Source organism: Primulina huaijiensis, unplaced genomic scaffold (assembly GCF_012295235.1).
Source record: "Primulina huaijiensis isolate GDHJ02 unplaced genomic scaffold, ASM1229523v2 scaffold25443, whole genome shotgun sequence".
Classification (NCBI taxonomy): domain Eukaryota; kingdom Viridiplantae; phylum Streptophyta; class Magnoliopsida; order Lamiales; family Gesneriaceae; genus Primulina; species Primulina huaijiensis.
Genome location: NW_027356198.1, coordinates 451,329 through 477,869, shown reverse-complemented (window position 1 = coordinate 477,869; position 26,541 = coordinate 451,329). Strand labels below are relative to the sequence as shown.

The window sequence follows — 26,541 nt, the reverse complement described above, 5'->3', positions numbered from 1 at the left end:
AATAACATTATATTATATATTACATATATAAACAATAAATAAATAACAGTAAAATAAATATTATTACTTTTGTTACCTTTTTCTTCTGTTCGGAGCTTGGAAAAATATGGAGGACTTTTAGAGCTTCGTGCTGATAACGTGTTGTGAAAAAGTAAAAATTTACGGTAAAAAAGTAAAAATCTCAAACTCTCAAAATTATCACACTACACACTTTATAATATTTTTCTCTCAACTCAATTGTGATTTTCTTCACAAATGAGAGATCTATTTATAGAAAATTTTTACAAATAATCCAAAAATAAAATACATCATTACCTACATCATCACACACTAATTTTCAATATTCAACACCTAATTTTACCTAATTTTCAACATTCAACATTCACATTTTCAACACAAATATTTAACATATTTTTAAATAATTTTTCAACACAATGCATTTAGTAATGTGTTTTAGTTTTTACACCATTTTCACATCATTCATATTCTTTAACTTCAATTCAGTTACTCTAAAATAATTCCGTACACATATTTTATTTTGAATAAATCTTTTTGTGAGATTATTTCAAATATATTTATTCTCAAGACAAGTCAATCATGTTCATACTTATAATAAAAAGTAATATTTTATCATAGACAACTCAAATATAATATATGTCTTACAAAATTGACCCGTGAAACCGTCTCGAATTAATTTTTGTATTTTATTTTTTCCTTTTTTTTATTATCAATATTTGAAGTATTTTAGTTTTTTTAATATAATTATTATGTAACATCTCTTTTTATATACCGTGTTAAATTTTTTTTGAAATTTACGTCCCGACATAATCTCAGTACTCATGCTAATATATAAAGAAAATCAATCCTAAACCGAAAATACAAATAATATTCCCTACAAGATGTTCAAGAAAATTAGTAAAATTATAATTACGTAGATGTAGATCAATAATACATGATGATATTTCGCACATATTTCTAATATCACAAATCTTACTCATAGCCACTCTCTTGCAACCTATGCTTTCCGACAGATCACGGACTGTAATATCTCTTACCCTGCTCGTAGAATCCTATACATAAATAATATGAAAGTTGCAACACCATAATGAATACTGCCCCTGCCCGTTTATTCAACCCCGAAAACTGTCGAAACCACCATTCCATACGATCTTCCATGGCGATTTTTCCAGAGCGAAGAGTTCACGGTGCACATGTAACATGTTTTAAACAGCATACATCCTCTTGTATCTCTCACTGTATGTCTCTGGATCCGACACCATATTAGACATTGAAAAAGAACGTGAGAGCGTCTTACCTCTCCTTATGCTTCTCATTCTTGAGTCTTCCAACCTGTGCTGAACGACACAATAGCACATCGAGCCAATTGTAGTCATCATTATTATAGAACCAAGGACGGTAGCATATATAGCAAGCCATTTCTCGTGAGCTCCAACCACAATATATGCAAGTGATATAAAAGCAATGGAAATAAAGAGACAAGCTAACCACATAAGCTTGTTTATAACGAACATGAGCTGTTTCTTTGCCTGGTGTACGATCACGACCACAGATGTTTGAACCAGGACGACAGCCAGGGAGATGAACAAGGCAAAACTGTCGAATAGAAAGAAGATTACAAAAGCTGCTTTGTTTGCTACATTGGCTTCCCCCAGTGAGAATCCTTTGGTTTTCTGCTCGACATATTGGCCAGGCACTGTGAAAATGGCGGCAAAAGCAACGGTAGCAATAAGGACAGCCACGACAGTTGCGGAATTTATGGCATTATTGAGACCCTCGAGGTGAAGCTTCTTTACTTTCTTCGCAATTTTTCGTACCCTGGATCCTGTCTGGCGACTCTGTTGGAGTTGGGACTGAACATCGTGTTTTATGTCACTGACAGTCTGCTTGAGTTGCTTTGCCGCACTTTGTGGTTTCCCATAATCTTTAGAATGCATAGCTCCTGCTTCCTTTAAGACGGTAACTAGTTCGGGAGTTTCAAACTTGCTGGCAATATCCAGAGGCGTCTCTCCAGAACTATTAGTTGCATTTAAGTCAATACCCTCATTGACTATTAAACACCGTACTATCTGCAAGGTAAGGAAACAATATCCACATCAAGTTTCGAAACAAAAATACATTAATAAAAGTCAGGGAGTATGCAAGCAAAGGAGTTGGTTTCTTGATCAGGGGAGGCAAAGTTAGAATGACTAAATTTTAGGGGGAGCATAATATACATGAGTTCTGAAACAATGCCACATCAAGATTTTTTGAACAAACCTGAATTCGGCATTTTCTTGTTGCAATATGGAGGGCAGTGTTGCCCTTGTTATCTTCCAACTTCAACACAGTTGGGTCCGGCTTTATAAGCTCCATAACAATATCTACATTCTGACCCTTAACGGCCATATGCAATGCCGATTGACCTTTTCTATCGGTTCGGAAACCAATACTGGGATCTTTTTTCAAAAGGGATTTTACTACTTCCAAGTGGCCCATCCTAGCTGCCGTGTGAAGCACAGTCTTCCCATTATTGCGAGCAATCTTCGCTAGGTTGGAATCAATGTCCAGAAGGAGGTTTACCACGTGAACATGTCCCTGAGCAGCTGCTGTGTGTAAGGCAGTAGAATTGGTAACATCTGTGGTCATGATTAGACTGGGGAAAAAACGAAGCAGTTCCTTCAGCACATCTGTAATTTTAGCAAATACTGATGAATACGAGCACATGAAATCTCCTGGACAGTTTTTTTTTCTTATTGGGTTCAGTCGCTTCTTTGTATTTCAAATTTTATTCTAATATACTTGTGCAAATTCATTGTAGACAGAGTCAACTACTGGTTCATCTGACATATAAGAAAGGCCAAGGAATGAAACACTTGTAACACTCCACCAAGATTGGAAAAACAAAATTCATATGTAATTAATCTTTTAATTTGTGACTTTTATTTCCATTTTATAAGCCCATCAAGCATGAAGAGCCAACTCGACAATTTAGAATACCTTTCATGTTTATCCACCTTGAACAATGTTCTCCACAGATACGGGCAAAAATCATACTTGAACACTAAAGTCGTGTTTGAATTGAATGATTGGATTTGATGAACTATTTGAGGGGAGGATTTCTAAGCACTCCATATTGATGGCTTAAAAAATTAACTATTTTAGGTTTAAAATCATTTGTCAAATGAATTTGTCCAAACAAACCAATGGATTCTGTTAATATGAATTTGAAGTCCCTAGCTTCAAATTCAGTCATTCAAATGCAACTAATTGTTCCTGTTATGTGGGAAAGGGTGGGAGGGAAGTCCCTACGAGTTTAAACACATCTTTAACTTTTACATGATGCCTTATTATAAATTTAGAAGGAAAAACTAGTGCAATTCATTTAACTGAATTGAGCCCAAACCTAAAACATTTAGGAATCATATGTACATGATACACCAAGAAAACCCATTAGTAAAGAAAGGCCAAAAACCACCAAAAGCATTAAGAAATCATTAACAATGACTCATCCAAAGCTAAAAGCCCTCCAAAAAGAACGAATTCTTGTTAAAATCGAGTAACGAAGAACTAGGTTGAAGACTTACCAAGATGACCCTGCTTGGCAGCCACATGGAAGGGATCATAGCCATTGTTAGCCGCAATCGAGGCAACCTCAACATCCGAATAACTCAAGAACTCCCCAACAACTGAGACATTCCCATTTTCTGCCGAAACATACAAAGGAGTCTCGCCTTCTTGGTTCTGATTCGACAGCAAATCTCTCACACCGTTATTAATATTATCAAATTTCTGAATTATTTCTTTCACTTTCCCTAAGTTACCCGCCCGGGCAGCAAGATGAAGAGGGGAATCCCCTCGCTTCCCCGGTGAATCTTTGTTCTTTTTCCTCTCAACACCAAAACTCAGCTGCCTCTCCATTGCTAGCCTAAAGCTTTTCTGCTTCTCCATTAACCCTTTAAAGCTCTTCTGTTTCTCCACCACTATACCACGAAAACTCCTTTGTTTCTCCATAATAGGCTCCATATCTCTCGAAATTTCCGAGATAACAGGCAAGAAAATTTCCTGTAATGAATGTTCAAACTGTTTCACTCACTATAACCATTTCTCCATGATCAAACATAAATTTCACATATTTCAAAAGATTAAAACAAAAACCCCAGATAGAAAATCAGACAAAAGAACAAAGTACCTGGGAATCTTGATAGTGATATAAAGCTAAAAACTTCAACCTCGATACTCTTGTCAAACCTCACAGGAACTCATCTACAAACTTGAATACATAAAATCCCAATCTGAAGTGGATGAAATCACTCGAACCACTTCCAAAAATAATTAAGTCTCACAAGATATGGAGCTCGAATTGTATCGATTTCAACCCAAAATCTGAATTTAAGAGAAATGTTTCCAAGAGCCACCATCAAGATTAAAGATCGAATCTTTTTTCAATCCACGGAGAACCACATAAAAAATCAGAGAAATTACCTACATGATGTACACAATCAACAGCGGTTGTTGCAATTTTCCTGACTTTAAAGCACAACTTTTTTTTGGATGTCAGTGTAGTTAGATCACATGTCCCAATTTTGTTTCTATATTCGTAACTTTTTCTCCTTGAATTATTTTTATTTTTTTATCTACTTTAGTGGATATGTTCGGAACTTTGTGGGAAATTCTATAATCTCTCAGCGGATTTTCACCGTTCATTTGGTACAGAGAATCCACACAAAACCAATGATGAATGCTAACACATCATGTAACATAAAATCTCTGGATATTCGTAAAACCACCTTTGCATATTATATTTTTTTCCTACTTTATATAAACAAATTATTATTATTATAAAATAATAACTCAAAAATTATTACTGTTAATAATATCATATGCATAATTATATCATCAAGATCCCAAGGTGACTAAAATATTTATCATATTACATTTAGATTTTACAGCAATCTCGTTTTGTTTTTGTATATATCATTGTTGTCAACGGTCAATATTGGAGGTCCTACTAAAATAAATAAACAATGTTGTTATCATTTGTAAGTCTGCTAGATTAAGAGACGTGAGAAAAATGTTTTAACATGTGTTTTTAGTTTTATTATATAAATCTAATCATATATCAGATATATTAAATAGCACATAAACACGTTAATTTTAAGAATAAATGCATGCAATTTCAAGTTTATTAAAAACATAAGTTCCAAAATCATGAATGTGTGTGGTAAAATTTTTGCTTAGGCCAAGTATTTTTTTTTAGTTGTAAAGTAAGGAAGGGTTAGAGACAAGTTTTATTCGAGTTTTTTTTTAAAATTTTTTATATTATTAAATATTTATTATTTAAAATAAAGTTTAAAAGTTATATTAAAATTCAAAAAAATAGTTTCAAATTCGATCTAAAAACATAACATTTTTTTCGCATTTTTCTGCTCTTTTTCAAGTTTAATATGGTCAACCAAAACACCGATCACATTTTTTTCATGCTTTTGCCCGAAACAATGCTTGGGGCAAAACTAGAAATCGTATATTAAAATTGAATCACACGAAAATTTACATATAATTTCATTTGAGGCCGCCACGCCACATGATCAAACAAAATCGATCGCTCGTGGGTTCGTCCTAATTAGACCAAACAACTTGTCGGCTCGACTCGACCCGTGGTCGTCCCTGCCGCATTAGAACACAAAGCCTTTGGCGCATGGTTTTGGTAACTTAGGGTAACGTTTTCCAATTTGATTTGGTCGCAGGGTTTACTCTTGCTGCAATCAAATTTCACAGCTACTTCAGTTGCTGATGTCCCATGAATATCCTGGTAAGTAACATCACTGATTTTCACACCCGACACCTGCATGATAAAAATATATATGGCCAAGTCATCCAACGGGAAAATAAACTAAATCGAGTTTGTTATAATTTCGTCTCGTCTCGTCTCGTCTATGTACCTGTCCAGGACAATTTTTGTTGCCGGGGCAATAATTTTGGTCTATCACGATAGGGTTTTGCACATTGTCCATTATTGCATGCTGAAACACAACATTATTAACAAACCCTTTGCTTGGTCTTCCCCATGTCTTAATCCTCAGCCCATTTTGTGCATCTTTAAATCTAACCGTTCTAACTGTCACATTATGTACTCCAGCTTCATCAAAATCCTTGCCTAAGCTTCCAATGCTGCATTCAAAGTAACATTCAGTCATCACAATACGTACCCAAGTTGTGTTACGTTAAAAGAAATTTATGCAAATACCTGATACCGTGTCCGGGGCCGCAATCGACATTTTCGATCAACAAATTCATGGCTCCAGGCCCGATCGAGACGCAATCGTCTCCCGTACTGATTTTAGAGTTCAAAATGGCCACATCGGTGGATAATTGAACGTGAACCCCATCGGTGTTAGGGCTGTTTCCCGAAGCCGAAATGTCGACTCCCTGCAACTTCACGTTTTGACATCCATTGATCACGATATGAAACATTTGGCTATTTATGGAACTCAGTCCAATAATTTCCACGTTTTTTGAATTCCATATTCCCAAAGACTGCAAGAGAAAAGGAAAACTTTACAATTTTGCACAATTAGTACTAGTACAAACTAATTTTTATTGTGTGTAAAGTCTAAACAAATCGGACCATAAATATTAGAATATTCGCGGACAGATGCATTTAATATGAAAATATTTGATTCGGGACTTAGGTAAATTTATTTATAAATTTATATTTGGAATGTTGACTTATCAAGATACAAATAATAAAACAAAAAGAATATTAGTGGATAGGTGCATTTACTCATTTGGAGAAATTAGACACGTTATGTAATTTATTAAAATTTAAACTAAAATTTAATGTGTAATTATTGTCTTCTAAATAACCGTGACCATACACTTTCTCACTAACCTAAAAGTAGTTAATCTCCTACAAAAATGACCACTAAACATCCCACATGACCAAGAAATCAAAACCGTTGCTTTTGAAACTTCCAAGCTTTAATTCTAGCTTAGCTTGTTTGCATCACAATATTAATCTATCCAAACATGTATTTTTAAATATAAAAAAAATATTGTAAAAATCATAATCAAGAGAAATCAGTATCTTGAGGGAAAAAAATGTTAATCATTCATGTGTTTTGATTGATTTTTTTTATGGAACTTAATTATTTTCCTTGAAAAATTGAACCAAAAATGCTACTATACAAAAAAACACTTACCGTCGCACCACTAGGGCAGTTGCTGCCATGCATCTTACAAGCCCACAAGCCGGCACCTTGGCCATCGAGGGTGCCACCTCGAATAGAGACGCCATCGACATCCTCGAAAATTAGCCAGTTTCCGACGTTCCCAATGACGTTGTAGTCGAGGGGGGCGACAAGGGTGCCGTCGACTTGAATGGTGATTGTATTATTGCTACAAGGACCACTAAAGTGTAAGTTCTTGAGCAAGAACCTCCCTTTTGGCACATAAATGGTGGAGGGATTTATGTCGCCGCAGGCCGAGGACCATGCCGTCGAAAATGCGGCAGTGGAGTCGGTCTTTGCATCTGGCTTTGCACCAAAATCCATGACATTTAACATGGTTGGAGTGGCGAATGATTTGTGGCATAAAATCAAGAAAAGTGCAAGAAAAATAGCGTCGGCGATAGAGTTGGTAATAAGATACATTTTTTAATAGAGTTTTAGTGGGGTTTGAGAGAGGTGGGGAGGTTTCCATTTCATTTGGGAGTTGCATATTTATAGGTGATTTGGAGGTAAAAAGCTTGTGTTTTTACTTCAGAGTTAGTATAAATGAAATGGTAGTGGTTTCTTTATTTTTTCTTAACAGAAAAAGAAAAGATAAAGGAAAATGAAATTTGGAATACGCAATATATCGGCGGAAATCAAGAGATGATTAACATTTAACTGAAAACGGCTAAGTGCATGCATGGGACAAAAATTTTAGTGAAAAATTGGATGCTAATTTGAGTGCGTGAACTTAGACAAAAAGCTATTGATCAATATATATTTCGCACAATATTCTTTGATATCTTCATTACATGTTTTTATTAATAAAATATATTAGACAGACTACTGTGTATAATATGTTATATTGGATTGGATCATTTTCTTTTTATATATAATTTTTACTCTATATTACCAGAGTTTGGAATGAAAATCAGTAAGATTTCCTCTCCTCTAGTTTAAGGATCTGAAATTGATTTGGACACGTGAAATTCAAAAAAAATATATATAAATTGAATCTACATTGATAAATTAAAATCGGGTTGAGCAATAACTTTTATATTGAATATAGGTAAGTCGGGTCAGGGACCTTTTTAAAAAAATAAAGGTCAACTAATTTTTTGAAAATTTTTATATGTTTGCAGTTATAAGAATTGTTTTATGATTCAGAGTAATTTTTTACATATTCCAATATTATTAGATTATATGAGTTTTTCACTTATTAATTGATATAAAGGGGAAGCAATATATATGGGAAATTAATCAGCTGACATTTTTTTCAAAGTAAAGTCAATCAATTAACATTTTCATAAAGAAAAAATTATCGCCTAAAAGGGATACAAAAACTTTAAAAGCTCAAAAGTCGTTCCTGATAATTAGTTTCGTAAAATACATTAAGAGCAAAATTTGCCTTTCTCCACATAAAAGTAGTTATTATATCACTAGCCACGTGTGCACACTTTGTGTGCATATACAGTCTATTTTATATATATATATATTAAAAAAATTTAATTTTATCTAGAAAAAAGAAAAAGAAATATAGTTGTTAAAAAAAGAAAGGAGCGTACTTTAAAGTTTCTAAAAATACATCGAGACAATATTTTGTTTGTCTCTATTATTAATGAAACCAATAAAAGAACAATACAAAAACGTCTGAAAAATACTCAATCTGTCACATCCTGAGCACGAGCTCATGCCTACATAACTGCACAGTAAATTCTTATAGGAATTACTTCGTATTCGTCATCGTTTTACGAATTAATCCAAATTGCTATAGAATTCCATTGTAAGTCTATTATAAACTTATTTTAAATATTTAATTTTTAAGATGTGAGATAAGGGATATCACAATCACCCCTCATTCCGAACGCGACGTCCTCGTCGCGACCTGATCCCTCGATCCACCGGTGTCGAAAATCTAGAGATGACTTCTACAAGTTCAAGAGGTGGCTCCCGTCATGTATCACTTTGCCCCGCAGGTTCAAGAGGTAGCTCTCATGCACGTAGTATTTTGTTCCACATAACACTTATTTCCTGGTGTTCCTTGCTGGTGATCGGTTCTGATACCATTCTGTCACGCACCGAGCCTGGGCCCGCGACTGCGTAACTGCACAATGAGCCCCATAGCAACTACTTCGTATTCGTACTAGTCTTACGAAAATGATTAACCCAAATTACTATAGAAGTCCATTGTAAGCCCATTATAAACTTATTTTAAATATTTAATTTTTAAGATGTGAGACAAGGGGTATCACACAATCAATTCTACGCAATTAGCTGATATTATTCAACCTTCAATATAATTAGAACTTCAGTTCTTGTTATTCGTCACATTCATATAGTTTGGGTTCTTTTCATTCAGAACATCTATATATGTTTTTGGTGAACAATATCGCATGGACATATAAAGGATTGGCCTCAAAATTAGTGACGTGAGTCGAAATATAGGAGACAGATATAAGTTCGATCTACGGTCCACCCCAAGTGTGGATTTGACGTGGTAGAAAGTCTCTCCGTCACACTAATTCCTTACGACAATCAGTGAGATTGATATAGTTTTTTGATCTGAAAACATTATGAACAAAACTAGATCTTGATCAAATTAAAATACCTGCAAGTATGCCATATTCTTCTATAATTGTGGTTGTCTCAGCCGAAAAATACATGTTAAAAAATCGTTAAAATGATACTGTTACGCATACACATGTGCTTGTTAGTAAATAAATATACTCTGAAATGCCTGAACATTCCCAAAAATATACGGGCGAGTTACTTGTGAATCTCCATTTTTAATAATATATATAAAAAAAATGAACCTTTTTTTGGGGATATATACAACGTTTTTTTTATTTCAATCACATGGAATCAATTCATATGAGCAGGTATCCTGCACGGATCTATATCCGTGAGACGAGTTAATCTAATCATATCTGCAATGAAAAATAATAATTTTGATATAAAAGGTAATAATTTTCAATGAAATTAACATATATTATACAATATACTTTTGACATAAAATTAATACTTTTCTCTCTAATAAACATATATTACACAATATATCGTAATACTAACAAAAAATGATATTTTTGCGGTGAAAAATAATAATTTGAACATAAAAAATTATTTTCTATGGTCGAATCGGAAATCTGTTTCACACATGAGCTCTGAGGATTAAATTTAATTAACTCGAATAGGACTAATGAATTAAAAACATAAGAAGCTCAACTAATCTTTTAAGGAATATAAGAAATGTATTTATTAAACAGATTAATGTGGATCTTTTTGGTTGAACAAACCCACTTTTAATTGGTGTACGCTTAACCCAGTCCAATTTGTATCAATTACCATACAATGTATTTAATAATCTGTGTGTGCAAGAAATTTAATCTACTGTAGAACCAAGTAAAGTTTGGCTCTGATAATTTTTTTTACGACCAGACCATACCCTTAATAAGAATGGATATGGAATTTTGTTATATACAAAAAATTCGTGCATATTCACGTAATATTCTTAATTTACCGCATATTCACATGGGCTCGATCGAGTGAGTCTTTTGGTTATCCGGATGTATCGCATTTATTTATAATTGTAAAATTCCAATTAATATGGAATTTTATTATATATGACAATGTAATTTTTTGTAATATCTCTAAAATATAATTACAGATTTGAAATGATTTTTACCATTTCCCGAATTCATAGTCTTTTGGATATGGAAAAATATTTATTGCCTTCCTAATTTTTCCCATAAAATCTAATTTTACTCTGGGAAATATATTCTTTCTCTGAATATTCTAAATCTCTCTTTATATATATATATGTATATAACACACACACACACACACACAAAAACACACACAAACACACGACACAAAAACCATCTCCGTACACAGCAAAAGTAAAGAGCATATAATGAAGAAGATTTCGATTCTCTCTTTGTTTTTAGTTGCTCTTGTCCTCTCTGCATCAGGTCCGTGCGAACTATAAATCTTCGATATATATATATATTTGAAATTCAAGATTTTTTTTATATTAGGATGGGAATTAATATGCCATTAATTAATTTTATATTAATGTTGAAACTAAATTTGATTTTATTATTTTGTATATATTATATTAGTGGAGGGAAAAGCTGCAATATTAACGAGTGGATCAGGTCCGGACAAGTGCTTCTTTATGTTTCCAAGTGCGTGCGAGCAACGTGGAATAAAAATCTGCTTACCCACATGCTTGAAAAGAGGTGGCCATGATCTCTACGATGTCCGTTGTGATTCAAGCACATCACTTACACGTTGTGTTTGCTCCTATTATTGTAATACCTAAAGATTCTACTTGTACAACATTCTTTCTTTGACCATCATTTAATGTAATTGCTCTAAAATTTAATTGGGCTTTTTATTTAACCAAATTGTAATTCTAATTGTCAGTAAACCCATTGTCAACTGCATGATAAAATTGGTTAAATAATTTTTATAATTTTTTTAAATAAAATAATCTCCTCAAATGTATTTTAATACTGAAATACACTTGAAGATGTCATTTTCTTAAAAAACAGTTACCGAAGTTAAAAAAAAGTATCCCCATCGAGGCAAAAATATGTGCGAGACGGTCTCATAGATCGTATTTTGTGAGACGGATATCTTATTTGGGTCATCCATGAAAAAATATTATTTTTTACAATAAGAATATCGATAGGGTCAACCCGTCTCACATATAAGGATTCGTGAAATTGTCTAGGCTCAGTGAAATTATTTCAAGAAACTATGGCGGAGAATATTCACACAAAAATCACTCCGATTTTTAACATTGAAGTATCCGAAGTCGTGGAAAATTCCAAAACCGACGCCTTCATACGTGATCAAGGACGTCACCATATCCTCGCGGATCATACACTACTTCACACTCATATATATCGATTCCACAATTACACGATTCATTTCCAAAATATCCGCAAAATTCAATCACAGATTACAGTGAATTTGATCTACGGAAAATGGCAGATGAAGTGGGGAACAAGCAGATTATATTGAAGCACTACGTTAAAGGCTTCCCAAAAGAAGACGATTTGGCACTCCAAAACTCAGTTATCAAGCTCAAACTTCCTCCAGATTCTTCCGACTCCGTTTTGGTGAAGAATCTTTACTTGTCTTGCGATCCTTACATGCGTAATCGGATGCAGGATTCTCAAGGAGGCTACGCTAGCTCCTTCACTCTGGGCTCTGTAAGTTGAAGTGATGCACTACTGTATTAACTTATTTATTCATTTATCATTCCAGAAGCTAGTGATTGTGCGTGTGGGCTGGAATAATAATTGCAAAAAATTGGGTTACTTAATAGTTTTGTTAGTTTATTTCAATAAATCTTCCAGTGCAGATTATTTGGGTCAGAATCGAACTTTTTAACAGATTGAACGGACCTGGAAAACTAAATTTTTTGGTAGATGAGTTAATTCGTCGTGAACTAGAAGAAAATAGTTGTAGCGTGATCATGCTAACCACTTTAAGAAATTGGAATGAAAGGTTCACAGATAATACTTAATAGAACTGATTGTTATCAATCATTTTAATTGCATTCTTTTATTTTTATGCAAAACTAATAACAGCCTATTGTGGGATATGGAGTGTCCAAAGTAGTGGATTCGTCACATCCTAACTACAAGAAGGATGACTTGGTGTGGGGAATTACTGGATGGGAGGAGTACTCCCTCATCACAGCTCCAAATTCACTGTTTAAAATTCAAGACACAGATGTGCCTCTTTCCTACTATACGGGACTTCTTGGTAAGTCAAACATATATCTTTAAGTTATTTTTCTTCAACCATCTTGGAAGGCTAATTAACATGATCGCATGATCAACTTAAGCTTTTGACAGCATGATGCCATAGTCATTTAAGTTTCATAGGCCAGTTCTTCATGTTTTCTTCATGATTACTGCATCATTATTGTCTTACCCTCCTTATCGAACTAAAAAAATGAAAAAAAGAACCTGTAATGATGCTTCAGTTACTGCTGGGAGAAATTTATATGTATGTATGGCTTTTCTTGGTTTCCTTTCGTTGTTGCTTTAATAGGCATCATCTTGCCTGATAGGTATGGCTGGCATGACTGCTTATGCTGGTTTTTTTGAGGTTTGCTCTCCCAAGAAGGGAGAAACCGTGTTCATTTCAGCTGCATCCGGAGCTGTAGGTCAGCTTGTTGGCCAATTTGCAAAGTTAACGGGTTGCTATGTTGTTGGAAGTGCAGGAAGCAATGACAAGGTCAGTCTTATGATTTTGCATTGGCTCCAGAAAATATATAGAAGTGACACTTAAATTTGAGAAGCCCACTCACCTGATAAATTAGTATTGGGAGTGAAGTTCCATGTTAGGTTCATGTCTTGACAGCTTGTATTGTTTTTTCTACTAATCCAAAATGGTTCAATGCCTAAAATTTTTACCGAGGTCAGTAATGATATTATAGCATTATTTGCAAATAGAATGGTAAACAATATTCACTTGGTGAATGGATTAAAATGAGCATCACATAACTGTTTATATGTACGTGTGTCTGTATTTTTAATATTCTGTTGTTTTTGGGTTTGAAATTCAATATTCACCAGATGGATTAGATAGGCTGTTTTATTGGATCAGGATCCTGAATTAACTTATTGTTTCCTTTTATTGAAGGTTGATCTTTTGAAGAACAAATTTGGATTCGATGACGCATTTAATTACAAAGAAGAACGAGACTTGAATGTCGCTTTGAAAAGGTGAGTTTTTTAACTTCTCTGATGTGAATATCTACTCAGTAATCACATAGCCATTGCATATATGAATTTTGTTATGAATTTGTTTTGTAAAGTTCATCTCAATTCTCCATTTGCGAGCTTCTCCTTGATAAATTCAGAGGAGCTGAATCTTTTTAAAAAAATCTTGTAACCAACCCATGATTCAAAATTCGATCGGAGAGGGAAGGGGTGGCTGGCAGGGCGATACTCCCCTATCCGTCCTCGACTTTTCGGTGGACGTGTATGATTTTATGTACTATGTACGACTGGTTAAAAGCATGATATTATCCTCTATAGTTGAAAAACTTGTTAGTTTTTTGTTTCATCTCTTTTTGGCTTTGGTACTGATTCCAATCTTGTTTTAATTAGGTATTTCCCTGAAGGCATAGATATATACTTCGAAAACGTAGGAGGGAAGATGCTTGATGCGGTATTACTCAACATGAGAGTCCATGGCCGCATAGGCGTATGTGGGATGATCTCACAGTACAATCTCGAGAAGCCTGAACCTGTTTATAATTTGACGAGTTTGATAGGAAAGCAACTCCGTATGCAAGGATTTCTCGTTGGCAATTACTACCACCTCTACCCGAAATTTTTTGATTTGGTTCTGCCTCATATAAAGGAGGGAAAGATCACTTATGTAGAAGACATAGCCGAAGGGCTTGAGAGCGCACCAGGGGCTCTAATTGGACTCTTCTCAGGTCGTAATATCGGGAAGCAGCTCGTTGCCGTTTCTCACGAGTAGGGCGTAGCGTGCATGTTATATATGTATATGTGTATGTATGGGTTTGTGTGCTCGTTGGCTTAAGTGCGACTGCCTAGTTATCGTTTGTGGTTGATTAGGAAGACGTTTCTCGCTTTGTGTATGGATTTTGAGGTTCAACATATAAATTCCGACAAGTTATAAGTTTGGGTTTTTGTATGCATACATCTAACCACCAAGTCACAATTTCATAATGAGAATCTATGAAAGCTCAACAAAGGTGAAAAAAGGTTGCTAAAGAGGAGAGTGGAGATTATAGCGCTTAGAAACTACATATGTTTATTCTTCTTACCCCCGTTGGAAGTGACAGATTCTTTAGAACTTGGAACAAAAAACTCGAGTTGGATAGCTGGATATCGATGGCTATAACTGTGGAAGTATTGCACCCACCAGTACCAGGATATGCAATATTTAACATGCGTGTTCGTGTGTTTTTTTAACAGTAATAAAATAAAAAAATCAATTAGCTGTAAAATTTGGAAAGCACATGAAGAATTAATATATGAAAGGACAGTTCTATCGGACAGACAATTTTTTATCAGATAATTCAAAATTTTATTTCGAAGACATTGGTATATAATCGGATTTAATCATCATTCAAATTTCATTTGTTTGCAGTGCAATCTCTCCCTCTATATTCAATCGACTCTTTCATCCATCGAACTACAAGGGTGATATGACATTCCTTTTGAAGATCATTCTGTCACAAAAGGAAATAGTCCAAGTGAAAATTAAACGAAACTTTTCAGCCAAAAAAACAAAAAAATCCCTCAGATGATTCCCTCCTTCCTAAATCCTTCTCTTAGGCCTGGCAGTTTTGTATCCACCTTTAGTAGGCTTTCCCCAGGGTGAAACCGAGACACGACCATGGCTCCCGCTACTCTTACTCCTTCCTTCGCCACCACCATGAGGATGGTCAACAGGGTTCATGGCCACACCTCTCACCACGGGCCTCCGCCCCAACCATCTACTTTGACCGGCCTTTCGCAGTTTCTTTGATCCATGCCCTGGATTTGACACCATCCCTATCGTCGCCCTACATCTTGTGTCTATTTGCTTTGTGGCTCCAGATGGCAATTTTATCTCACAGTACCTAATATCAATCAAAAGGTTAACAAATAAACTAATTTCACATATTCAAAATATCTTTCAGTTCAGATATAAATACTTTACCTTGTAGACCTGTTGGGGACAGTAAGTATCTTTGCGGAGGTTCCTGCGGCACGGACAAGCTTCCCTCCTTGGCCAGGTCGCATCTCAATGTTGTGGATCTGGGTCCCAATCCGCATCATTGACAATGGCATGCAACTCCCAATTTGGGAACTGATGTCCAGTGTGAACATCTGGTTCATCATTGAGGGCAACGTCCATGACGACACTGTCTCAGGCTCCACTATTTCTTTTGCCCCTGCAAATGAAGACATATCATGTCTTAAAGTTGGATAATACTGCTAGGAAAATAAGGAATTATGCGAGTATAATTAACTTCATTCATCATCAGATTCAATGGGGATCAACGAAATTAATGATTAACGATTAAAAAAAAGAATGAGAAATAATACATGAAATCGAGTACCTAAGGTCAAGCCTTTTCACTATCTCCTCTCACAAAGAGGAAAAAAGAGGTCCGTATACTGTGAATGGTTTGAATCATGAAATGGAGAAGCTAAGTGCAAGATAGGCCAAGCCTGCTATCTAATTGATGGATTTGAACTTGAATTTTTACGAAATCAACTTAAAACTATCTCCCAAAGCTTCTTCTTCGACATAATAATTACTTCAAAAATCAACAAAATTTATCCCTGTGCAATTCAATCCTTAAATATATATTAATTTATCTTCACAATTAACTGAGCCATTTTTTACAACAAATTAACAAAATGACCCAACACAGGCTAGAGCACAAACTTCACAGTTTAAATGAGCTGAGCCTGAAAATTTTAGAATTTTGACTCAAGCTTGATTCATTCAATACCCTACACTGAGGATTAGAATAAGAAGGAAGAAGGGTACCAAAGTACCAATTGAACTACAATTTACCTGTTTCCTATTCATGGAAACTACACTCCAGCCTCGTGTTTTCCTAATACTTATTCCAATGCACCAGAAAAATATAATATGAAATTTAGAAGTTTTCAGGCTAATGAAGCCTTCAATTCATGATTCCTAAAACCTTTTGAAACTGAAACCTGAGTGACTTTATATAACGATGATCCACCCAGAAAGAGAAGTACTTATAGCAGTTTCCCGATTTTTACAGTAAAGAATAAGCTTTATTTACATGTAGTTTTTTTCTTACACTGAGCAACAGTATTGCATTTTTTAATGTAAGTACCCTACAAACAAAGGGCTTCAGTTTCGGCATTTGAGTTCATCCCAGAACCAGAACTGACCTCTCAAATTGAGCAGTTATAATATTGAAACTCTGGTAAAATATTCCAGCAAAAAAAAAAAAGATCGCAAGAAAATTGGCTCATGTAAGAAGCGAAAACAGAAGTCTCGTCAGTGCATTACAATCCCAATCTATACGTACTCCTAGTTTCAGTAATTTGATACCCTAAACGCAATCTACAATAATTCTTCGAAAAAACAAAGGAAAAGATACAAGATGAAAGAATGTCAGCAACTACTGGAGAATTCATCGGAAGAAAGAGATGGGGATAAATAAGCTTCTCTTTCTTCCTAGGATGCTGCATCCAACATTTAGCACGATTCAGAACAATACAGAAAAAAAATTGGCCTCACCGGAAGAAAGAGATCGGGATAAAGGCTGGAAATGAGAGCGGAGAAGAATCACAGAAGCTACGCGATTCCTGAAGAGAGCCATCGCTGACTGAGCCTTGGAATTTCTGTTTTAGAACCCTAATCCCATGTTTCTTGGGATTAATATATAATTCATTTTTTAGTTTAATTAAATAATTACGCTAGTTTGTTATACCATAAGTCATGGTCCAGAGGAATTGACTTGTGAACGCAATTTCATTTGTTGTTCTAGAAAGCAATTAGGATGAACTAAGTATCTATCTAATTGTTTATCCATATATTTTTTCAATAATTCTTCTATAATAATTTAAACTCAAAATAATTGGTGTATTAATTTTTTATATAATATAAATTAATTGAAAAATATGTCGACCAATATTTTTATAAATATTAAAAAAATTAAAATTTTATATATTAAATTTGACGATTTTTTTAAGACATTGCCCTTCTAAAAACAATACAATGGCTACCGCATATTTCCTTGACGACACCTTTTAGAATACTAATTTAATTCATGTAACATATTCGGGATTTAATTATGACAAAAATTTGTGTGAGATGGTCTCACGGGTCGTATTTTATGAGACGGATTTTTATTTGGGTTATCCATGAAAAAGTATTACTTTTTATGCTAAGAGTATTACTTTTTATTGTAAATATTGGTAGGTTTGACCCGTCTCACATATTAAGATCCGTGAGACGGTCTCACATGAGACTCACTCTTTAATTATATACATAACTTTATCCATAATCATTAAATTTAAAATAAGTTAATACCATCTACGGTAACAAATGCAATATCGGAAAAAAGAATTAATGTGATATTGAGTATTATTTCGAAAAATATAATATTTGGAAATATTTAAAAGTTTTGTGTGTCATAATGAAATTATTTGCAGAATAAATAATACAAATTTTATAACGTCTAAAATGATAATCGATCTCTCTTTTAACTAAATTTTTTAATCTAATTAAACATTCAACCTTAAACTATTGCATCCTGCTCTACCCTTTTTATGGTAATTGTAAAACTGATTTTTCAGGAAAGATGTCATAATTTTCGAATCACGCTGAATACATAATATTGAATTTAAAAAAAAAAATTTACATATTATTGAATTTTAATCACGCAATGATTGAGATTATTCATTTTTAATAAATAAATAAATAAAAACTACGAGTTGGAATCACAACGAAAACATAGCAATTGCAAGTGCACAAAGCGAAAATGCAAAAGACTTCATGATGATTTTAGACCTCAAAAAAAGAAGAAGAAGATTTAATGATTTTAGAAAACACAATCCCTCACTCTAGGACAGGCTCACGTTCCGACAGTTTTATTTGTTCCATGTATGTACGAAGTCAGGATCAAGTAAGTGTGCATCCAAAGACACTGCTAGTTTGAACAGCTCCTAAACTACACTGGATAAGAGTATCCTCGGAGATACTTTGAATCGACCCCGGATTCTCGTACCAGTGCAATTCGACCAGTTCGAGCCACCTACAAAATTGGAAGCAATTTAGTTTGGTTAGTACAGTTTGGGTAAGAAATTTATATCCAAAACTCACATAAAGGAAATTAATAGATGTATAATTTCAGGCCAGCCATTCTATATCAAGCAAAAAAGTTTATCCCAAGCCTAAGCGAGAACAACTTTAATTTAGTACAAATATTTAATTCATTGGCATATTGAGTACAAATCATTCTTAGAACCGTTCAGATGGGTTGTAATATTGGTCATCATTATGCAGTTCGACTATATAAACACAACAGCTACACCTATTCAAGTCTGCAAAACAGGTATCGATGGAATAAAAAAAAATGAACCTCGCAAATTCCATATGGTTCCAGCAATCTTTGCAAGGCAACCATCTTGTCAAGATCTCCAGTGAGCTGGAACAAAGAACAAGAAGAAAAATCAACAAAAGAAATAAAATTAAGCTGAAAAGAACCAAAAAACTCGAACATAATCCATAAGACAGTTAGACTATTCCACGTTGTTCACAGGAAGTGTGGGCTCTCAATTACATGAGTTAGGATTAGATATGAATTATGACCAGGCTAGGTTTTGAAAACGACTAACATACTCCTCATTTATTGCCTAATGTAATTAATACACACTCCAGCAAGCTTTGGAAAGTACCCCTCTTAGTACTCATTTTGGGGTAAGAACTTTAAGGGGACAACTATCCAATACTTCCAACAGCATTCCAAATATTACTGAGGCATATTGGCGAATTCCAATCAACAGCTAAAGATATCATATTCCTTAACATTAGCTTTAATTTATGTTGGACTGAGATGACAAGTCGATAAAAATCTTTTACCTCAAGGGTTATAGTGTGATCAGAGACATCAACAGCTTTGGCCCTAAATATACTAGCGATATCAAGAACATTGCGACGAGCAGTAGCATTCACCGCAATTTTTATCAACATTAGTTCTCGTTCAGCAAAAGGCAAATGTGTGATATCTTGAACCTGAAATTACAAATCTTTCCATCAAGTCATTTATTTGGAGCAAGCTATAAATTAAGGAAAAACCAGGAGCGGAGCAATCCTCAACTTTGTTAAGAGGTAACCATCACGCTACTAGACTAACAGATCCCAAGGGAAATACACATATGATGTGCACAAATACATGGAAACGTTTATGGAAGCACAACAAATTCTTATAGGACAAAAAGCAGCATGCATGTTAAAGAACAGTGATCTAAAAGACTAACACGGTAAACCAAATAAAAAAGTCGTGGCTCCAAATGACGATTTGAGCAAGTGGTGAACTTAAGGCCCCATTACTGATTAGTTAAGACCATGAAACTCCACTAATCACACAAGAAAAGAAGGCTAACAAACCTTTCAGATTTAAAAAGAGATTATCATCCATCTAGCAATACATTGACAGCAACGTTCAACCATTGCCAAATCAGGACTAAAAAAAATCATTCCACAAGGAACTTGCAAGATTCACCAGCTATGCATTGCTCTCACCTCATGAACATCTACCAACTTATAAAGTTGTTGTACCAACTTGCCAATTGATTCGTCTGTACCAGGAACAACAGTGGTAATGCGAGATATCCCCTCAACTTCAGCAGGACCAACAGCTAAACTCTAGAAATAAGAAACCAATGCAAAAATAAGATGTCAATAAGACAGCTCTAAAAGAACAAAAAATCTAATTGAAATCTGAAGAAGATTTTAAATTACATAGTACCTGGATATTATATCCTCTTCGGGAAAAAACCCCTGTAACAAGGTTAAGTACTCCAGGAACATCATTAACAAGCATTGCAAGAGTGTGTGAGCGAAGCCCACTAGTCTGCAAGCTTCAAGTAAAAAAGTTAAGCAGCTGCAGGAACCATAGAAAATTTACGATCACTTGTACCTCAACTCAAATAAATTAATGAAGATACGTATCTTTCATATTCATATGCCTGTTAAGGGGTTTGCATGTTTCACGGGGAATAAACGCTGACCGGAAATCAGAATGAGAAACAAATGTCAAACACAAAGATCGTGATAATTTCTTACATCTTCATCATTCAGTACTCCCCAATGAGCATCAAGTACTTGATTGACAAAAAAGTCATCAGACTCATCCACAGGGTAAACATCTCCCTTCAAAAACATAGACACAGAAGGTAGGCCTTTAGTTCAAGAACAGAAAAACTGTGGAATTGAGCTCTTTAGTATAAAAAAAAGGTGAAACACAACTGAGGCACATACGTAGACAACAATCTATATTGTTAAACCAGATGGCCATTTTTTAAGTTTTTTATTTTAAGTTTGTGTTAATATTAAAGCAGAAGCTCATATGATTAATGAAACATCACTTGCCAGACACAGTTTAAACATTTCAAGTTTAGTTCTTTCCCACAGTTTTGATATAAAAGAATGAGATGGTTTCTTCGAGGTTCCTTTCTTAGGTTACCAAAAAATATCTACTGCGAAGATAATTGCGGCAAGAGTTGGAAATCTAAATAGCCCAAGAATTAGCCAGAAATTTTAGCCACAGTGCAACAATAAAAAATTAATAATCTTAATCAGTCTTTTCCACACAAATATCTTCAGGATTTGTGATCCCGGGGAGGAGTTGGTAAAGCCAGTTAGTGATAAATTTAATATTGCAAACTTTCTTTTAGATTTCCAAAACAACTGTGTTGGTACATACTTGATTGAAACTCCTTTCCAATCAACCGAATCTTATACTTAAAAGACATCTAACTCAATAGGATATTCAAATGTCAGACCTCAAAGCCCATAGTAGAAGTGAGCAAAGTTCAAAACAAACTAAGCAGAAACAAAGGACACATCTTTTCCATAATGAAATGCAAAGGATTAGTATACTAGCATACCTTTACAGATGTATCGGATCCTCTGATTGGAGTTCTCTCTGTAGTCTTCAAAACAGTATCATCTGGCCTTGCATTCTCAAGATCTGGATATGAAGCGGCAGAGAACCTCCAAAAAGGAGCAGATTCCCCCATATTTTCTCTTCTCAAGGCAATCTAAGTTCGAAACCACAGACATCAGATCACATAGAGCAGAAAAGCAAACGTTTTCTCTCTGTTATTCATTTTGTTCACCTTTCCTGTCCTGGCAATCTCTCTTATTCCAAAGCTTCTCAGGTTTCTTTGAACAGCGACCATCTTCCCAGGATCTCCAGTTACCTATGTAGAGAGTTTGACAACATTCCGATCATATGAGTTAAGAGTATCTCAAAAACACAGTCACAAGAATAATAGCAAATTCTACCAAGAGAATTTGTTTGACGATAAGACAATAAAATCCAGCACAAAAAAATATAGGCAAAATAAACATGGTCCCGATCTATCCATTTAACAATGTCAGATAAAATACAAAGCTAAAATTTTTTTTTAAAAAACAACTTCATCTAATTGGTCAGTGCACATAGTTGGCAGCTTATGCTACTGTCGTTCTGTTAAATGATAAGTGTGATAGATATACTTCCCCGAAATAGTAATCACCTCGATTGTTAGTGCATGATCAGAGATGTCCACAATTTTGGCCCTAAAAATGTCCACCAACCACATGACCTGGAATAGAAAGCAAAGAAATACATGATATTTGTTAATCACACACAAAAATGAAATCGCTGTGAGATCACTCAATTCTCAAACAAGAATTAAAATAGTACAGATACTTCAACCTAGTATAACTACCTCTGCTCGATATTTTGGATCCGAGTTGATTTTAATCAGCATCAATTCCCGTTCCACTTGGGGTGCTTTTGAGATATCTTCAACCTGTTATCAAGGTTTCATAAGAATTAGAAATCAAATGGAAGAAGGATACTAATAATTTGATAAATCTTAAAAAAGTATATATGATGAAACAAAATGAATATGGCACCCTCATTTGAAAAGCAATACAAAAAGATCGAGAATTCACTTAACAGAAGCCAGCAGTAGTCAATAAGATACTCATATTTCTAAATGTAGTCAGAAAAAAGAGAGTTAGTTCAGTGAAACCTGAACATCCGGTCAAGATTGATTTGTCTAGTAGTATGATGTGCATAACGAATGAAAAATATACTCGGAGATTAATAACAAGATTGTGACCTTCAATACATTCACGAGCTTCTGAAGTTGTTCCATAACTTGTTGTAGTACCCTTTCAGTCCCAGATACAACTACTGTGAATAGAGCCTTGTCTTTGTTTAGCCCGACTGCAAGGGATTCGATATTGTATCCTCTCCTAGCAAAAACTCCAGCAATACGATTGATCATTCCACTTTCATCACCAACAAACACTGAAATCGTGTGACGTTTCACCCTGAATATAAGTTTCCTGATAGTCAGTTAGGAATTCACGCAGAAGATTTGACGACCACAATCAAATAAAATGAACTACAAACACTCCACCTCTCCCAGACGAAAGTAATCAAATTAATCAACTAAATTCTAAAAATGATAAAGAGCAAAAGAGATTCATTTAATGCAAAAATATGGTATTGCTCTGAAGAGTCAACTTCCTCCTCCAGTAACAGAGCATCAACTTCCTTCAAGCCAATGTTAATCTCTTCTCAAATAAAACATTTACAGTAGTCCTACCTATACAAGTACATTTTTACTTCACAAAACGACACAATCAGTTGTTATTGTAATTCTACCAGGACAAACACATTTTAACTTCATTTGACACAATCATAGTTTTGTAACGCAAGCATATCTTCAAATGCATCATATGATTCGACACCCTTTGCCTGAAACTCTCTATTTACCACTCGTCATAGCAAATAGACAACAACGAACGCAACACTTACCAATTCGTTTCTGTAATCTCAAATCCAACAGACAAAATGTTAAGTAACAGAGATTTGAAATAACCTACATACTTTGGTCTGGAGGTGGAACTGGTGGCAGTAGGGGAGTCCGAAACGGAGAGAACGGCGTCTTTACGCTGCTTATAATCGTCATTTGCACTCAGAGCACACACTGCAAGTCTTCTTCGGCGAATTGAGGATTTCACAGAGCTAGGATTGATGCTGTTGATTTTGGAAATGAGACCTCTCGGCACACTGAATGAACGAAATAGGGTCGAATCTGCGGACACAGTCGCCATGGAAGTGCCGGCTGAAGGAGAAGCTTTGTAGGTTTAGACAGTCGACAAGCATAAATTAATTAATTATTTGGATTTTTTTTTTAATATTATATATCATTTGAATATTATATATCATTTAATGTCGATTTAAATAAATCCCAACCCAAACTCCCATCATAGTCAAACAAATAGACCCTACGTCATTCTCAAGAATATTTATATACAATTTTGTTTTCGACGATAATATATTTTATTATATTTGATATGTAATAATTTTTAGACTCGATAAAATATTAATATAACATGTATAAAAATATAAGAAATGCAAATTAAAATAACATCTTTGCAAATGGAAACTTCAAAATTATTAAGGACGAGGCGGTGAATTTCAATTATTCAAAATTTATACACTAATAGGATTTAATATTTTTTTGTTAAATTGGAAATGGATTTTAACAGAAATTTCCATTAAAAAAATAATTTGGGGGTATGTAATGCGGCAACGGTACGCTCGTCCGCATACTAACGCTCTCTGTCTCCCGATAAAACCTGTCTTGTACCCTTCCCCTGGTCTTCTTACGGACGATACATACGCTTATATACGCATATATCCGCGGCACAGGCACTTCTTCCCCTTCACCGATCAATTACTGGTTGTCTCCATTTGCATCTGTAAGTTATCTCGATGTTTTTTGGTGCCGAAATCTCATGAACACAAGAAGCACGCCGTTTTTTTTTAATTTCTAGCTGATTATTTGGATTTTTTCAGTTTTTCGATGAAAGATCGGTCCAGAATGTTTTGACAATGGTTTTTCTTGGGTGAAAAGTTCGTTTTTCTGTGGTCGAACTTCATTGATTTTCGATTTTCTTGCTCAATAAGTTAGTTTGTTTAATACTTGTTTATTTACCTTCGGTGAATGAGGCGAATAAAATGGAAATTTGTTTGAAAAATCAGTGAAATATTTGGGGCTTGTTTGGTTTTATTTTTAGGAAATGATTTGGGGAAATTTTCTGTGAAACGAAATAAAATATATGTTTGATTTTGTTTTGAGAAACGGAAGTGTTATAATCAATGTTTGATGATATTTTGATCTATATTCTTAATAACAATTGAGTATTTTGGGAGGAGATTTAGAAGATATAATTATGTTGGAGATGTAAAAGGATTTTGGGTTAAGAGAATGGAAATGATATGCTGATGTTTGGTGTTATTTGGAGGAAGAGAAAGTTGGGAACAGAAATGAAACCAAACTAAGCCTTGAAATTTTGGTTTTCTTTGTCCAACTATTTGCAGATGTTTAGGTTCAAACATTCGGTTAGTAATTTGAAGATAAAAGAAGATTCATTATTCATTATTCTGAATACAAATTGTTCTATGAACAAATTTTCAGAATTTTAGCTGCAACTTTTGTGGAGATCAGTTTTTTGTAAACAGAAAGTCTCCCGCTGCAATGCTGATGAAGGGACACTTGTTAAAATCCATATTCTCTTTAAGTCACTATTCATTATCCTCGGAAAATTTGCTGAAAACAGGGGGCATTTTGAAGCAGGCCAGAACTTTTTCAGATTCCGACATTGCTGAATACTCGAAACTGACTCATGACTCCAACCCATTACACTTTGATCTGAAATGTGCTAAACAAGCTGGTTTTACAGAGATCCCTGTCCCCGGAATGCTCGTGGCTTCTTTGTTTCCTAGAATCATTGCTTATCACTTCGTAAGCATCGTTGTTTTGTTTGCATTTTTTGTGAATGATGCTTTTTTCCTAGCGTAGAATAATCAGTGAAGCCATTTTTAATGATGGATTGAGTAAATTGTGTAGCCAGGGGCTGTTTATGTGAAGCAAGAACTGGACTTCAGGTCACCAGTTTTCGTCGGAGATAAGGTTGTTGGAGAATTACTGGCGAAAAACATTAGACAGATTAAAGAAAGATTCTTGTAGGTTTCCTTGATCTTGCCATGTTATGCTAAGATCTTTTTCTACATATTCGAAGTTCGCTTCACATTTTGATGCCATGGAATGATGTGTAATATTGCTTTATAGGGTGAAGTTTGTGACCACATGCTTCAAAGATGATCAAATTGTTGTGATTGATGGTGAAGCTATGGCCATGCTACCTACGCTATCTATAAAATAACCATGATTGACAAAACACACTGCGATTATGGGCGCTCATCCGGAAGCAGCAAAAAAATCCAGTCCCTCACGCCGGGGCTTCGCCTGCGAGGTGTCATCGGAGTTATACTACATGTCCGGATTCCTAAGAAAGTTCTTTGAAGCGCCATTATATGAGGGCCGGTGTAACTGATAAAATAAATATTGGGCCTAATTAAATAGTTGAATCGGGTCATAACCTATTGATGATTGGAAATTGGATAGAAACCCATCAATACTCATCTATATGATACATTATTATTAATTAACTAAAAAGTTCCATAACTTATTTTTTATGAAGCTTTTTTTTCTTCCAA

General features: G+C 34.6%; 6 protein-coding genes across 8 annotated transcripts; 2 read left to right on the top strand and 4 right to left on the bottom strand.

Moving 5' to 3' along the window:
* Window positions 1–900: 900 nt before the first annotated feature.
* On the bottom strand, window positions 901–4,651 carry LOC140967510 (uncharacterized). The gene is made up of 4 exons (XM_073428061.1): window positions 4,190–4,651; window positions 3,585–4,062; window positions 2,278–2,687; window positions 901–2,087 (listed from the first exon to the last, which is right to left on the bottom strand). The coding sequence occupies exons 2-4, from the start codon at window positions 4,021–4,023 to the stop codon at window positions 1,224–1,226; spliced, it is 1,713 nt and encodes a 570-aa protein (XP_073284162.1). The 5' UTR covers window positions 4,024–4,062; window positions 4,190–4,651; the 3' UTR covers window positions 901–1,223.
* A 795-nt stretch (window positions 4,652–5,446) lies between these two features.
* LOC140967620 (polygalacturonase-like) lies at window positions 5,447–7,672 on the bottom strand. The gene is made up of 4 exons (XM_073428237.1): window positions 7,200–7,672; window positions 6,245–6,534; window positions 5,940–6,168; window positions 5,447–5,842 (listed from the first exon to the last, which is right to left on the bottom strand). The coding sequence occupies exons 1-4, from the start codon at window positions 7,647–7,649 to the stop codon at window positions 5,621–5,623; spliced, it is 1,191 nt and encodes a 396-aa protein (XP_073284338.1). The 5' UTR covers window positions 7,650–7,672; the 3' UTR covers window positions 5,447–5,620.
* Window positions 7,673–12,116: 4,444 nt separating this feature from the next.
* LOC140967555 (2-alkenal reductase (NADP(+)-dependent)-like) lies at window positions 12,117–14,903 on the top strand. Its single transcript, XM_073428156.1, has 5 exons — window positions 12,117–12,427; window positions 12,809–12,986; window positions 13,297–13,463; window positions 13,872–13,954; window positions 14,342–14,903. The coding sequence occupies exons 1-5, from the start codon at window positions 12,200–12,202 to the stop codon at window positions 14,718–14,720; spliced, it is 1,035 nt and encodes a 344-aa protein (XP_073284257.1). The 5' UTR covers window positions 12,117–12,199; the 3' UTR covers window positions 14,721–14,903.
* A 415-nt stretch (window positions 14,904–15,318) lies between these two features.
* Window positions 15,319–17,631, bottom strand: LOC140967643 (large ribosomal subunit protein uL2my, C-terminal part). The gene is made up of 3 exons (XM_073428331.1): window positions 17,484–17,631; window positions 15,912–16,146; window positions 15,319–15,831 (listed from the first exon to the last, which is right to left on the bottom strand). The coding sequence occupies exons 1-3, from the start codon at window positions 17,563–17,565 to the stop codon at window positions 15,528–15,530; spliced, it is 621 nt and encodes a 206-aa protein (XP_073284432.1). The 5' UTR covers window positions 17,566–17,631; the 3' UTR covers window positions 15,319–15,527.
* Window positions 17,632–18,637: 1,006 nt separating this feature from the next.
* LOC140967568 (acetolactate synthase small subunit 1, chloroplastic-like) lies at window positions 18,638–24,138 on the bottom strand. The gene is made up of 12 exons (XM_073428173.1): window positions 23,863–24,138; window positions 23,087–23,300; window positions 22,688–22,771; window positions 22,493–22,561; window positions 22,091–22,174; window positions 21,860–22,012; window positions 21,036–21,122; window positions 20,719–20,823; window positions 20,493–20,615; window positions 19,830–19,982; window positions 19,330–19,395; window positions 18,638–19,002 (listed from the first exon to the last, which is right to left on the bottom strand). Exons 1-12 carry the CDS (start codon window positions 24,087–24,089, stop codon window positions 18,919–18,921), a joined length of 1,449 nt encoding a protein of 482 aa, XP_073284274.1. The 5' UTR covers window positions 24,090–24,138; the 3' UTR covers window positions 18,638–18,918.
* Window positions 24,139–24,565: 427 nt separating this feature from the next.
* LOC140967561 (3-hydroxyacyl-[acyl-carrier-protein] dehydratase FERN, mitochondrial) lies at window positions 24,566–26,483 on the top strand. 3 transcript variants are annotated; one of them, XM_073428163.1, is made up of 4 exons: window positions 24,566–24,740; window positions 25,460–25,786; window positions 25,892–26,007; window positions 26,114–26,483. In XM_073428163.1, exons 2-4 carry the CDS (start codon window positions 25,520–25,522, stop codon window positions 26,205–26,207), a joined length of 477 nt encoding a protein of 158 aa, XP_073284264.1. In that variant the 5' UTR covers window positions 24,566–24,740; window positions 25,460–25,519; the 3' UTR covers window positions 26,208–26,483. The 3 variants fall into 3 exon arrangements, with proteins under 3 accessions (XP_073284264.1, XP_073284263.1, XP_073284265.1); XM_073428162.1 differs by having other exon boundaries at window positions 24,586–24,740; window positions 24,838–25,786; XM_073428164.1 differs by having other exon boundaries at window positions 24,587–24,740; window positions 25,363–25,786.
* The last annotated feature ends 58 nt before the right edge of the window (window positions 26,484–26,541 follow it).